The sequence below is a fragment of the Triticum aestivum genome, chromosome 4B (assembly GCF_018294505.1).
Source record: "Triticum aestivum cultivar Chinese Spring chromosome 4B, IWGSC CS RefSeq v2.1, whole genome shotgun sequence".
NCBI lineage: Eukaryota > Viridiplantae > Streptophyta > Magnoliopsida > Poales > Poaceae > Triticum > Triticum aestivum.
Genome location: NC_057804.1, coordinates 641213071 through 641229406, shown reverse-complemented (window position 1 = coordinate 641229406; position 16336 = coordinate 641213071). Strand labels below are relative to the sequence as shown.

At 45.1% G+C, this 16336-nt stretch overlaps 1 protein-coding gene across 1 annotated transcript; it reads left to right on the top strand.

Annotated features, from left to right (window-relative positions):
* Positions 1-8291: 8291 nt before the first annotated feature.
* Positions 8292-13401, top strand: LOC123093784 (uncharacterized). Its single transcript, XM_044515837.1, has 5 exons — positions 8292-8627; positions 9124-10901; positions 11586-11732; positions 11820-11988; positions 12091-13401. The coding sequence occupies exons 1-5, from the start codon at positions 8366-8368 to the stop codon at positions 13095-13097; spliced, it is 3363 nt and encodes a 1120-aa protein (XP_044371772.1). The 5' UTR covers positions 8292-8365; the 3' UTR covers positions 13098-13401.
* The last annotated feature ends 2935 nt before the right edge of the window (positions 13402-16336 follow it).

Sequence of the window (16336 nt, the reverse complement as noted above, 5' to 3'; positions counted from 1 at the left end):
CCGATTCAGGAAACAATCCATATTGCTTTCGGATCTGAGATAGGAGGTATACCCTACCATTTTGGTATCCTATGAAGATGTATTTGTCCGCTTTGGATTCGAGCTTATCACGATGAAACTTTTCATATAAGCGTTGCAGTCCCAAACTTTCAAGAAACGACAACTTAGGTTTCTCCAAACCATAGTTCAAACGGTGTCGTCTCAACGGAATTACGTGGTGCCCTATTTAAAGTGAGTGCGGTTGTCTCTAATGCCTAACCCATGAACGATAGTGGTGATTCGATAAGAGACATCATGGTACGCACCATATATTTCCAATAGGGTGCAACTATGATGTTCGGACACACCATCACACTATGGTGTTCCAGGCGGTATTAATTGTGAAACAATTTCCACAATGTCTTAAATGCGTGCCAAAGCTCATAACTCGGATACTCATCTCTATGATCATATCATAGACATTTTATCCTCTTGTCACGATGACCTTCAACTTCACTCTAAAATTACTTGAACCATTCAATAATTCAGACTTGTGTTTCATCAAGTAAATATACTCAGTATCTACTCAAATCATCTGTGAAGTAAGAACATAACGATATCCACTCCGTGCCTCAGCACTCATTGGACTGCACACATCAAAATGTGTTACTTCCAACAAGTTGCTATCTTGTTCCATCTTACTGAAAACGAGGCTCTTCAGTCATCTTGCCCATGTGGTATGATTTGCATATCTCAAGTGATTCAAAATCAAGTGAGCCCAAACGATCCATCTGCATGGAGTTTCTTCATGCGTATACACCAATAGACATGGTTCGCATGTCTCAAACTTTTCAAAAACGAGTGAGTCCAAAGATCCATCAACATGGAGCTTCTTCATGCATTTTATACCAATATGACTCAGTGCCACAAGTATGTGGTACTATCATTACTATCTTATATCTTTTTGGCATGAATACGTGTATCACTACGATCGAGATTCAATAAACCATTCATTTAGGTGCAAGACCATTGAAGGTATTATTCAAATAAATAGAGTAACCATTATTATCCTTAAATGAATAACTGTATTGCGATGGACATAATCCAATCATGTCTTTTCTCAATGCAAACACCAAAAAACAATTATTTAGGTTTAACACCAATCTCGATGGTAGAGGGAGCGTGCGATGCTTGATCACATCAAGCTTGGAAACACTTCCAACACATATCGTCAGCTCACCTTTAGCTAGTCTCCATTTATTCCGTAGCTTTTATTTCGAGTTACTAACACTTAGGAACCGAACCGGTATCTAATACCCTGGTGCTACTAGGAGTACTAGTAAAGTACACATTAACATAATGTATATCCAATATACTTCCGTCGACCTTGCCTGTCTTCTTATCTACTAAGTATCTAGGGTGGTTCTGCTTTAGTGTCCGTTCCTCTCTTTACAGAAGCACTTAGTATCGGGTTTGGGTTCAACCTTGGGTTTTCACTAGAGCAGCAACTGTTTTGCCGTTTCATGAAGTATCCCTTCTTGCCCTTGCCCTTCTTGAAACTAGTGGTTTTACCAACCATCAACAATTGATGCTCCTTCTTGATTTCTACTTTCGCGGTGTTAAACATCATGAATATCTCAAGGATCATCATATCTATCCCTGATATGTTATAGTTCATCACGAAGCTCTAGCAGCTTGGTGATAATGACTTTGGAGAAACATCACTATCTCATCTGGAATATCAACTCCCACTCGATTCAAGTGATTGTTGTACTTAGACAATCTGAGCACAAGCTCAACGATTGAGCTTTTCTCCCTTAGTTTGTAGGCTAAGAAAATCGTCGGAGGTTTTATACCTCTTGACGTGGGCACGAGCCTGAAATCCCAATTTCAGCCCTCGAAACATCTCATATGTTCTGCGACATTTCGAAATCATCTTTGGTGCCTCAACTCTATACCGTTTAACTAACTATCACGTAGTTATCAAAACGTGTATGTCAGATGTTCGCAACATCCACAGACGACGCTCGAGGTTCAGCACACCGTGCGGTGCATTAAGGACATAAGCCTTCTACGAAGCAACGAGGACAATCCTCAGTTTATGGACCCAGTCCACATAATTGCTACTATCAACTTTCAACTAAATTTTCTCTAGGAACATATCTAAAACAGTAGAACTAAAACGCGATCTACGACGTAATTTGCAAGAATCTTTTGACTATGTTCAGGATAATTAAGTTCATCTTATGAACTCCCACTCAGATAGACATCCCTCTAGTCATCTAAGTGATTACATGATCCGAGTCAACTAGGCCGTGTCCGATCATCACGTGAGACAGACTAGCCATCATCGGTGAACATCTTGATGTTGATCGTATCTACTATACGACTCATGCTCGACCTTTCAGTCTCTTGTGTTCCGAGGCCATGTCTGTACATGCTAGGCTCGTCAAGTTAACCTAAGTGTTTCGCGTGTGTAAATCTGGCTTACACCCGTTGTATGTGAACGTAAGAATCTATCACACCCGATCATCACATGGTGCTTCGAAACGACGAACTTTCGCAATGGTGCACAGTTAGGGGGAACACTTTCTTGAAATTTTAATGAGGGATCATCTCATTTACTATCGTTGTTCTAAGCAAATAAGATGTATAAACATGATAAACATCAAATGCAATCAAATAGTGACATGATATGGCCAATATCATTTTGCTCCTTTTTGATCTCCATCTTCGGGGCTCCATGATCATCATCGTCACCGGCATGACACCATGATCTCCATCATCGTGTCTTCATGAAGTTGTCTCACCAACTATTACTTCTACTACTATGGCTACTGGTTAGCAATAAAGTAAAGTAATTACATGGCATTGTTCAATGACACGCAGGTCATACAATAAATTAACACAACTCCTATGGCTCCTACCGGTTGTCATACTCATCGACATGCAAGTCGTGATTCCTATTACAAGAACATGATCAATCTCATACATCACATATCATTCATCACATTCTTTTTGGCCATATCACATCACATAGCATACCCTGCAAAAACAAGTTAGACGTCCTCTAATTGTTGTTTGCATGTTTTACGTGGCTGCTATGGGTTTCTAGCAAGAACGTTTCTTACCTACGCAAAAACGACAACGTGATATGTCAATTTCTATTTACCCTTCATAAGGACCCTTTTCATCGAATCCGATCCGACTAAAGTGGGAGAGACTGGCACCCGCTAGCCACCTTATGCAACAAGTGCATGTCAGTCGGTGGAACCTATCTCACGTAAGTGTACGTGTAAGGTCGGTCCGGGCCGCTTCATCCCACAGTACCGTCGAAACAAGATTGGACTAGTAACGGTAAGCATATTGAACAAAATCAACGCCCACAACTACTTTGTGTTCTACTCTTGCATAGAATCTACGCAATAGACCTAGCTCATGATGCCACTGTTGGGGAACGTAGCAGAAATTCAAAATTTTCCTACGAGTCACCAAGATCTATCTATGGAGAAACTAGCAACGAGGGGAAGGAGAGTGCATCTACATACCCTTGTAGATTGCTAAGCGGAAGCGTTCAAGAGAACGGGGTTGAAGGAGTCGTACTCGTCGTGATCCAAATCACCGGAGATCCTAGTGCCGAACGGGCGGCACCTCCGCGTTCAACACACGTACAACCCGGTGACGTCTCCCACGCCTTGATCCAGCAAGGAGAGAGGGAGAGGTTGGGGAAGACTCCGTCCAGCAGCAGCACGACGGCGTGGTGGTGGTGGAGGAGCGTGGCAATCCTGCAGGGCTTCGCCAAGCACCGCGGGAGAGGAGGAGTACTTGGGAGAGGGGGAGGGCTGTGCCAGAACTTGGGGTGCGGCTGCCCTCCCACCCCTCCACTATTTATAGGTGGGGAGAGAAGGGGGCCGGCCCCCCTAGATCCCATCTAGGGTTGGGGGGCGGCGGCCAAGGGGGGGAGGAGTGCCTCCCAAGTCACGTGGAGGCCCTCCCCCTTAGTGTTTCCCCTCTCCCATGCGCATGGGCCTTGGGGGGGGCTGGTGCCCCTGGCCCATTAAGGCTACGGCGCCCCCTTACAGCCCATGCTGCTGTATTGGACGTGCTGGAACAATTTCCGGACCTCCGGACCCCTCTGGAATCCTCTGGAACCTTCTGGAAGCTTCCCGGTACAATACCAGAAAAACCCGAACTTTTCCCGGAACCCGAACAACAACTTTCCATATATAAATCTTTACCCCCGGACCATTTCGGAACTCCTTGTGACGTCCGGGATCTCATCCGGGACTCCGAACAACATTCGATACCCACAGACAAACTTCCTTTATAACCCTATCATCATCGAACCTTAAGTGTGTAGACCCTACGGGTTCGGGAACCATGCAGACATGACCGAGACGTTCTCCAGTCAATAACCAACAATGGGATCTGGATACCCATGTTGGCTCCCACATGTTCCACGATGATCTCATCGGATGAACCACGATGCCAAGGACTCAATCAATCCTGTATACAATTCCCTTTGTCCAGCGGTATTGTACTTGCCCGAGATTCGATCGTCGGTATCCCGATACCTTGTTCAATCTCGTTACCGGCAAGTCTCTTTACTCGTTCCGTAACACATCATCCCGTGATCAACCCCTTGGTCACATTGTGCACATTATGATGATGTCCTACCGAGTGGGCCCAGAGATACCTCTCCGTTACACGAAGTGACAAATCCCAGTCTCGATTCGTGCCAACCCAACAGACATTTTTGGAGATACCCGTAGTGCACCTTTATAGCCACCCAGTTACGCTGTGACATTTGGTACACCCAAAGCATTCCTACAGTATCCGGGAGTTGCACAATCTCATGGTCTAAGGAAATGATACTTGACATTAGAAAAGCCTTAGCATACGAACTACACGATCTTTGTGCTAGGCTTAGGATTGGGTCTTGTCCATCACATCATTCTCCTAATGATGTGATCCCGTTATCAACGACATCCAATGTCCATGGTCAGGAAACCGTGACCATCTATTGATCAACGAGCTAGTCAACTAGAGGCTTACTAGGGACATGGTGTTGTCTATGTACCCACACATGTATCTGAGTTTCCTATCAATACAATTATAGCATGGATAATAAACGATTATCACGAACAAGGAAATATAATAATAATAACCAATTTATTATTGCCTCTAGGGCATATTTCCAACAATGATATGGCCAATATCATTTTGCTCCTTTTGATCTCCATCTTCGGGGTGCCATGATCATCATCGTCACCGGCATGACACCATGATCTCCATCATCGTGTCTTCATGAAGTTGTCTCGCCAACTATTACTTCTACTATGGCTAACAGTTTAGCAATAAAGTAAAGTAATTACATGGCGTTATTCAATGACACGCATGTCATACAATAAATTAAGACAACTCCTATGGCTCCTGCCGGTTGTCATACTCATCGACATGCAAGTCGTGATTCCTATTACAAGAACATGATCAATCTCATACATCACATATATATCATTCATCACATCCTTTTGGCCATATCACATCACACGTCATATGCTGCAAAAATAAGTTAGACATCCTCTAATTGTTGTTGCAAGTTTTTTTTACGTGGTTGCTATAGGTTTCTAGCAAGAACGTTTCTTACCTACGCCAAAACCACAACGTGATATGCCAATTTCTATTTACCCTTCATAAGGACCCTTTTCATCGAATCCAATCCGACTAAAGTGGGAGAGACAGACACCCGCTAGCCACCTTATGCAACTAGTGCATGTCAGTCGGTGGAACCTGTCTCACGTAAGTGTACGTGTAAGGTCGGTCCGGGCCGCTTCATCCCACAATACCGTCGAAATAAGATAGGACTAGTAACGGTAAGCATATTGAACAAAACCAACGCCCACAACAACTTGTGTTCTACTCGTGCATAGAAACTACACATAAACCTAGCTCATGATGCCACTATTGGGGAACGTAGCAGAAATTCAAAATTTTCTACGCATCACCAAGATCAATCTATGGAGGTCCTAGCAACAAGAGAGGGAGAGGATGAGCATATTCATACCCTTGAAGATCGCTAAGCGGAAGTGTTACAAGAACGCGGTTGATGGAGTCGTACTCGCGGCGATTCAAATCGCGGAAGATCCGATCTAGCGCCGAACGGACGGCACCTCCGCGTTCAACACATGTATAGCCCAGGGACGTCTCCTCCTTCTTGATCCAGCAAGGGGAGAGGAGAAGTTGAGGGAGAACTCCGACAGCACGACGACGTGGTGGTGGTGGAGCTTGTGGTTCTCCAGCAGGGCTTCGCCAAGCACTACGGAGGAGGAGGAGGTGTTGGAGGAGGGAGAGGGTTGCGCCAGGGAAGAGATGTGGCTGCCCTCCCACCCCTCCACTATATATAGGGGCAAGGGGAGAGGGGGAGGTGCCCTAGGGTTTCCCCTATGGGGCGGCGGCCAAGCAGATTGGATCTCCCTAGCTAGGGAAAATCCTAGGGAGACTTGCCCCCCAAGCCAAGCAGGTGGAGGATTGCCTCCCAAGCCAAGTGGAGGCGCCCCACCTCCCCAAATAACGTGGGAAAGGGTGTGGGGGCGCACCACCCCTTAGTGGGCTGGTTTGCCCCCTTCCCCTTTGGCCCATGAGGCCCTCCAACACTTGTCGGGGCTCCCGAAACATCTTTCGGTCATGCTGGCCATAGCCTGGTACCCCCGCAACACTTCCGTACTCCAATACCCTTCGTCCAATATATCGATCTTCACCGCCGGACCATTCCGGAACTCCTCGTGACGTATGGATCACATCCGGGACTCTGAACTACCTTCAGTAACCACATACTATTTCCCATAACAACTCTAGCATCACTGAACCTTAAGTGTGTAGACCCTACGGGTTCGGGAACCATGCAGACATGACCGAGACGTTCTTCGGCCAATAACCAACAGCGGGATCTGGATACCCATGTTGGCTCCCACATGTTCCACGATGATCTCATCGGGTGAACCACAATGTCGAGGATTCAATCAATCCCGTATACAATTCCCTTTTGTCCATTGGTATGTTACTTGTCCGAGATTCGATCGTCGGTATCCCAATACCTCGTTCAATCTCGTTACCGACAAGTCACTTTACTCGTTCCATAATGCATGATCCCGTGACCAACTACTTAGTAAAATTGAGCTCATTATGATCATGCATTACCGAGTGGGCCCAGAGATACCTCTCCGTCATACGGAGTGACAAATCCCAATCTCGATTCGTGCCAACCCAACAGACACTTTCGGAGATACCTGTAGTGCACCTTTATAGCCACGCAGTTACGTTGTGACGTTTGGTACACCCAAAGCATTCCTACGGTATCCGGGAGTTGCACAATCTCATGGTCTAAGGAAATGATACTTGACATTAGAAAAGCTCTTAGCAAACGAACTATACGATCTTGTGCTATGCTTAGGATTGGGTCTTGTCCATCACATCATTCTCCTAATAATGTGATTCCGTTATCAATGACATCCTATGTCCATGGTCAGGAAACCATAACTATCTATTGATCAACGAGCTAGTCAACTAGAGGCTCACTAGGGACATGTTGTGGTCTATGTATTCAAACATGTATTACGGTTTTCAATTTAATACAATTATAGCATGAACAATGGACAATTATCATGAACAAGGAAATATAATAATAACCATTTTATTATTGCCTCTAGGGCATATTTCCAACAATTATTGTCCATTTTCTGAGCAGTTTTTCAAACAAATTTTGTATTTGAATCCCAGTTCCAAGAATAAGATAGCAGGAAACCCTACAAATGGACACATATGCTAACTTGGCTCAATATAGGGTCTACCGCCATACCATGACTATGTTATTGAAATAACCTAATTGAAATCCAAACATGCTGCCAAGACATGTGGTGCTCCTGCCTCCAATGCCCATTATTGCCCACCTAAAAAAGTGTCAAGGATTATGGAAAAAATTACATGCTACTAGAAAGGAAATCAAATCGAAATCCAAACCACAACTCCAGTAAAAAAAACATGCTATGATAAAAAAATAATTAAGTGTTTTTTAAGAAAAAATATTTGTGCGTAAACCAATTTTTTTGACTTTTTTTGAGTGGGCAAGTCTTGACTTTTTTTTTCTTGAGACAAACAAGTCTTCACATTTTTCTTTGAGGGGGACACGTTTTGACATTTGTGAGCGTTCCGGGCGCACCAACTTCACGGGCCGTCAGGCCCAGCTTCTCTCCGGACCCCTCAAAAGAAAAAAAAGTCCGACCCGATCCACCAAACCCACACTCCACACCTTGCCGACGCGAGACGCGCACTCTACCTTCGCACCGAGCAGCAGCCGCATCCATCCGCAGCCCGGCGTCGACACGACACGATGGCGTACTCCGGCGATCGCCGGCCCTCCCCGCCCCCGCCCCCGCAGCCGCACGCGCCCCTCTCCTACCTCTCCCCGTCCGCGGCGCCCTTCACCGTGGGCCGTGCCCGCGGGGCCGCGGCCCCCGATCCGGTCCCCAACGCCCCCGCTAACCCTAGCCCCTACCCCGACCTCCCCACCGCGCCGTCGCTGTACGACTCCTGGGTCGAGCCTCCCGCGAGCTACATGGATCTGGAGGCCGGCGCGGCGGCCGGGTACCGAGGTGAGCCGACGCCTTCTTCTCCCGTTACCTGGGCCGTAGAATTGTGCTTCGTGGTTTGTTAATTTTGATTGATGTGTTCATGGAGGCGATAATTGGTTACACACATACCCTGCGTCTTGGGATCTCAGACATGTTGAGTAATTTGTAATTTTGCGAAATATATTACTCCCTCCGATCCGAATTAATTGACGCAGCCTCTATACAATGTAAAATGGACACTGTATAGAGGCTGCATCATTTAATTTGGATCAGAGGGAGTAGTAGATTGAGTTACTTTTGGAATTTGAGAGAGACAACAATTAATTGCACTCACGTGTATGGGTAAGCTGGTCATGAACCATGATATTATCTAGATGCTTCTAACTGTTCATCTTAATAGTGTTGTCTTGTAATTTTAGTGTCCATATGTGGAGGACAACACATTGCAGTAATGCCTAGTTGTATAGCATGGATTAAACTTATATCGTTACCTAATGCCACCTACCAAATTATGCAGGTTTTGCTAATTCTGATGGGTTTCTGGTTTCTGAGAACACACACAATGGCTTATACACTGGGAATCACTTTGGTACCAACATGCAGCCACATTCCTTCACAACATGCAGCTCCGAGTGGATGGAAGAGAAGTACCCTGGAATTTACCAAAGAACGTCAAAGGCCCTCCCAAGTGATTTTGGGTCATCAGTTATCCATCAGCCTTCCGTGTCTCCTAACGTGTTTGCTTGCTTAGATAAAAAACCCTGTTCCGCACCTCAGCCCGTGAATCAGCATTCCCCGTATTCTGCTTATGATAACTACACGGCACATCTTCCATCATCCTCAACATATCCATTGGATTACAACCTGTCCATGCCACCTGTTTCTGTCTCACCTGAAGTATGTGCTACAACAAAATCATTGTCACCCACAACAGACGGCCATATATTGGAAAATGCATTTTCCTCACCATATATGAACCCTTGCAGATTAAATCTTGATTATTTTGACACCATGCAGAATGAACAGAAAGACCTCTTTGGACATCAGACTGCTTATAAACCTTATGGTGACTGGAGTAACTCTGATAATGGTACGAGAATTATGGGAAGCTATCCACTTAGTAGACGTGGAGTTGGAGAGAACTATCCTTTGGGTGAGAGTTCAGAAACTGGGAGGCCTGTGCAGCCAGGAACCTATCCACTTAATAGACATGGAGTTGGAGAGAACTATCTTTCAGGTGACACTTCTGAATCTGGGAGACCTGTGCAGCCTTCATCAGAAGTGAAGTCTGGTTTCAAGAGCTTACAAGGATCATGTTCCAATGTGTCTCCTTCAGAACATGCATTTTCTCAGCCTCGTGACCTTTTCATTGAGCCACTTGAAGTAAATAATCCTGTTGTTGACTCTCCTTGTTGGAAAGGGACACCAACTGTACAGCAGTCATCATTTGGTGTGAAAAATGATGAAACTCCTTTTTCTGCTAATGGCTCAGATGACCTGCATGATTTGCACCAAAGCAAGAAGCTTTCTGAGTTTGGTCCAAGTAATTCTGTGTTATTTCCCAAGCGTCATGATACATCAAATCCTGAGAATGATTCATGCGTACCTTACTATGCAAACTATCTTTCTTCATTCAGTCTGCCTTCAGGGTGTAAAATATCTGAAAGTCATAGTGATGCACAACGACCCAATGTTGGGGATTTCGATGGTATGGCTAGGTCTAGCCACCCTAGTTATGTATCTGTAGATCAAGGCACCAGAAGAGAAAAACATGTGATCTGTAAGACAGGAGACAATTCCGGAAATGGGGTAACACCAGGTCAACAGGGAGGTATTTTTCTTGGCAAAAGAACATTTGAACCCATAGTGTTAGGCAGAGATTTCGCCAGTCATGTTGTGGTTATGAATGAAGATTCTGGTAAGAAAGTTTCAAGCAATGTTGACGCAGCTCCAATTGCAAAGGCTAGGAGTTTAACGAAAGAAAGTCTACAAGGAAATACTTGTGTCCATAAAGATGTGGCAACATTGGAAAGTCTGTACTCGGAGATGCCTATGAAGATAGGTCTGGAGCATTTAACCCATTGCAGTGCTGGTGTTGAGGAGTCGGTGAAGATATCTTCAGAAAAAGTTACCAGCAGATCCAAGACTCAGGAAGACTTAATCAAGTCAATTTATAATTTCTCAGTAGTGCTTCTATCTACTTGCGATGGCGGTTATGAGTTGGAGGAATCTGAACATGCACTTGTTCAATCTACAATACACAATCTCAGTTCTTTGAGTTCCAAGATAAGCAAGGTATGGCTGTATGATACAAAATCACCATTGTCAGGTATCACCAACTTGATTAAGTTATGCTTTCATGAATATTACGTACTACTATAAAGTTACTTTGTATGACTTGTACTACATTCATTGAACTTGTGATTCAAGAATTAAAAGATGTACATTACAACCTGGCAAGTATTCAAGTTTTCTCACTTGTATATAAGCGGTATGGCTGATATGAATGCTTATTGTTCACTTTGACTAGTTGCATGTTTTTGCTACCCCTGGTATTTTCGTACTAAGCATGACTAAGCTTCCATTTTTAGTAGTGATATGGTTTTTGGTTCATGATAACTGAGATCATGTCCACTATTTGCTGAAACGTTATATCATTCTTGCTTTCTTTGGGCAGTGTTAACAGCTGCTGATATTGCTTTACAGCATCCGTTGTTTGGCTGAACATTGTTCAGGCCGACTAGTTAATTAACATCATGGTCTGTATGCTAGCTGTACAAAGCTAATGCCCTGGCCAGGAATTTTCATTTATTTGACCCATCTTTTAATAATCATTCGGCAAGGGTCCACTTTTGGATCCACTTGAAATTTGTCATTAAGTAACATAATATTAAATTCACTTGTGTTTCTATACAAATATGAAAACGGCCGTGAAATTATTGGTTGACTCATTTTGGTTTGTGTACTTTCATGTGCAAGGCTGCATTAAAAAATGATGATGTAAATGGAAACTGCTGCCAAACAAAATCAGATACAAGGTGCCATGGAAAGAATCATCAGCCTCAGAAGTTTGATGGACTTGACTGGGAGAACATTGGTGCAGATTTTAAAACATTTATTTTGGAGGTAGTGCTTCATTACTTAGGAATGTGTTAGGTATCTGCTATCCTCTCGATCATCGAACTTATACTATTGCCATCTTCTTGCGTGCAGGATCTTACTAAACTTCCAGAAGAGAATGTCATTGGTGATACTAAAGATGCACAAATGCTGATATATAAGAATCTATGGATTGAAGCTGAAGCTTCCATGTGTAAACTCAAGTATGAACTGCAACTTGCCCGCATGAAACTTGCAACAAAACATTGCAATCAGCAAACAGGTTAGTGCTTCTGTCTGTACGTGTGTAGCAAGTAAGTGTGCCTTAATTTATCTGGATAATTCGTAACATTCACGTACTCCTGTGTGTTGAATAATCTTGTAGCTGCAGCACCTGCCGATTCATTAGAAGCCAAAGCCTCTAACCTGCCCAACAAGAACTCTTTGTGTTTTGAAGGGATTGCTGATTCTAGCAAACAACAAAACCATGTGAAAGAGCGCAATATCGGCAGTGCTGCCTTGCTGCCTCAGGGAGGTGATAAGGTTGATGCTGATGTCTTTGCTCGACTGAAAGTTCTGAAGCTCCGTGATGAGAGTATAAATTGCTCCCGTCAGGTCAATGCTGAGCTGCAGAAGGGAACAAGTAATTATAACAGGACAGATGTTGTTGATGACACTATTTTTGATAATGCTGTTGATGATAGGATAACTTCTTTAGTGGAGGACATCATCAAAGAGCGTTCAGAGGCAAGCAGCAGTGAAGGTGGCGAGGCTGATGGTGCTACCATTGCTGCACCTAATGATTTCATGAGCTTTAATAACAATACAAGATCATTGGATGAGGACACCAACATAGAGCAGCTAGAATCTAGTGAAAGCAAAGTTCATGGTGCTTTTATGGCCAAGCTCAAGGATTTGATGTGCTGTAGTGATGATGTAAGCTCATCAAACGAGGGCAATGCTCATCAGCTCCAAACACCAAGCAAGAATGAATTTGGTCAGCTTGAAGACGTGGTTATGGCCAGGCTGCAAGTCCTGAAAAGACGCGAAGATAACAATAGCAGCGTTGTGAATGAGGGACAAGAGGTTTTCCATTCCGATGATTGGGCAGGTCACTTTGAAACAAAACGACTTGGTCGAGGGGTGCAAGATGAGCTGATCCAGAAGACTGATTTGCCTGATGACGCTGGGTCCAGGGCCCAATCTGATGAAGCGGATAGCAAAACCGCAAGCCAATATGTCAGTGCATTGCTTGAAGAGCCCCGTGCTGTCTCAGCACCGGCGGAACCTGCAAGAGCGCAAATGCATGACGAGCAGCTGAGCAGCTCACCGCCGGAATGGGAGCACGTGCTGAAGGAGGATTTCTTCCTCCCAGGAAACCATTTGAAGTGAAAGGCACCTGCTCGCCCCTTGGTTTGATTTGAAAATCCTGTGTGTTGTATATATATGTTATTAACTTAAAGTAATATGCGAGCCGGAGATTGCGACATAAGTTGCAGGATCAACCGTCGTAGTACGTGGTTGCTAAAACTGAAGCTTCATGTAGAAAATAATCTCAACTCATGGCTCATACTGAGCTTTCTGTAAATACACGCTGTGCGTCCTATCTGGTTGTATGCTTTGGAAGGATCGTCATGCACTTCACTTGACACCTATATTATCGTAACATGAATTGATTGTGTGTGTGCTATGCTTACATTTGTTCCTTTTGATTATCTTTCCGATTCTCCAGATGTGCCTCTGAATATCTTTTCGGCCCAATTTGGTGTGTTCAATCCAGCAGTTTGGCTGTTGAGGAGTATAAAAAATGGGTGGGCCAACTACATTGGTTCTTTCAGACGAGGTTGTTCATGAGTTGACACCTGCTTTTGTGATTCCACGACTCTTTCAGTGGTGTAATCACCAATGATGCAATCCATGTATATAAGTAATCCATATGTAAAGAAATATAAGAGCATTTAGATCAATATTCCTTCTGTAAAGAAATGTAAGAGCATTTAAATCAATATTCCTTTTGTAAAGAGTGTTTACATCGCAAGTATCTTAGCCTATGTTACTGTTTTTGGTCTATGAACACCTGCTTCTCCCCCCTTCCTCTACCTAGCGACACACTCCGTGATGTTGAGACCTCCAGCTTGGACGGCCAGCAATTTCTTTTTTCTTTTTGCGAGAAAACTTTCTAATCTATTTTTCTTCAACCATGATAATATAACGAACACTAGAAATAATAAAAATTACATCCAGATTTATAGACCACCTAGCGACGACTACAAGGACTAAAGCGAGCCGAAGACGCACCGCCGTCATCGCCCCTCCATCATCAGAGTCGGGCACAACTTGTTGTAGTAGACAGTCGGGAAGTCATCGTGCTAAGGCCCCATAGGACAAACGCATCAGAACAGCAACCGCCGTTGATGAAGAATAACATAGATCGAAAGGATCCAATCCAAAGACACACAAACATAGACGAACAATGACGAGATCCGAGCAAATCCACCAAAGATAGATCCACCAGAGACACACCTTCACACTGCCGAAACGGGGGCTAGGTGGGAGACCTTTATTCCATTTTTAGGGAGCCTCCGCCGTCTCGTCTTTACTGAGCAGGACACAAACCCTAACAAAACAGAAATGAACGATAAAAATCGAAGCCCTCCCACCGGCCCTTGCCAGGATCCACCACGCCCTCATGGCCCTAGGGCCATCGAAGACGAGGCGGACCTGTGGCGGCGCTGGCGAGAGGCGGGAATCCTAGCTTTTGTTTGGAGGAGGAGGAGGCAGCGGCTTGTGGCTCCTAGACGGCCAGCCATTTCGATGTTGTATTTTTGCCACGTTTTTCAAAAGCATTTTAGAGCATCGATTTTGTTTTTTTACCATGTTTCCCACAAATATTATCCGGTGATGAAACTTTGCAAGCAATCAAAACATTAGTCAATATTTGGCACACAAAAATATTAGTTTTTTACTGTTCATCCAAGCTCATGTGAGCTCGGGATTAGAACATCCACGTCCACTCATACACCCCATTCATGGGCCACAGAGGATTCCAACGAAATATGCACTTGTCCCATGCCAAATACACCTGGGGGTTCATCTCCTTTACTTGGTCCACTGCGTCTTCACTAATGTGAGCTGCAGCTGTGACATTGACACTTCCTTGAGAGGCAGTTGAAATGACCGGTGAGGTCGAGTAGAGGGGGTGTGGGATAGGTGACATTTTTTTAAGTTTTTCTTTGCACGTTTGGAAATGCGGATAAAGTAAGTGTATGGGAAAGTGGTTTCACTGTATTTCCGTGCCACACATGCTACTATTTTGTCCATATTTTCCCATGTATGTGGGGCATGAAGGGAGCTAGATCCCTTATACGTGCCAACCATGGTTTCCTTAAGAAGAAACCGTGTGACTACCAAAAATGGAGGAATTGAGGGCTTGTGAGACAAGAAGATCAAGAAGAAAGACAAGGGCCACCGACCAGACCCCTATATAAGGGCTTTCCTCGCGACAAGAAGGGGACCTTCAATCGCTCTAGAAACCCTAGAAGTGTAGTTTAGCACATTAGTAGATCCAATATATGCATTATGTCGAGATCATCCACCTCCATCTTAGGTGAGTTGACCTCCAACTCACCGGATACGCCATAGTACACCCATTGTAACTTGTTGATGATACAATCTCATATAAGTAGGAGTAAGGTTATAACTCACCACACAACGACCGAACCCGGATAAAACTTGTGCCCCCTGTCCACTGATAACCTGAGGTTGTTGGGGAACGTAGTAATTTCAAAAAAAATCCTACGCACACGCAAGATCATGGTGATGCATAGCAACGAGAGGGGAGAGTGTGTCCACGTACCCTCGTAGACCGAAAGCGGAAGCGTTATGACAACGCGGTTGATGTAGTCGTACGTCTTCACGATCCGACAAATCCAAGCACCGAACGTACGGCGCCTCCGAGGTCAGCACACGTTCAGCTCGATGACGATCCCCGGACTCCGATCCAGCAGGGTGTCGGGGATGAGTTCCATCAGCACGACGGCGTGGTGACGATGATGATGTTCTACCGACGCAGGGCTTCGCCTAAGCACCGCAACGATACGACCGAGGTGGAATATGGTGGAGGGGGGCACCGCACACGGCTAAGGAACGATCACGAAGATCAACTTGTGTGTTATGGGGTGCCCCCTGCCCCCGTATATAAAGGAGGGAGGGGGAGGTGCGGCCGGCCCCTAGGGGTGCGCCTGGAGGAGTCCTACTCCCACCGGGAGTAGGACTCCCCCCTCTTGCCTTGTAGGAGAAGGAAAGGGGGAAGGGGAAAGAGGAAAGGGGGGCGCCGCCCCCCCTTCCTTGTCCTATTCGGACTAGAGGGGGAGGGGGCGCGCGGCCTGCCCTGGCCGGCCCTCCTCTTCTCCCTTAGGGCCCAATGTAGGCCCATTAACCCCCCCCCCCGGGGGGGGGGGGGTTCCGGTAACCCCCCGGTACTCCGGAAAAATCCTGATTTCTCCCGGAACAATTCTGATATCCAAATATAGGCTTCCAATATATCAATCTTTATGTCTCGACCATTTCGAGACTCCTCGTCATGTCCGTGATCACATCCGGGACTCCGAACAACCTTCGGTACATCAAAA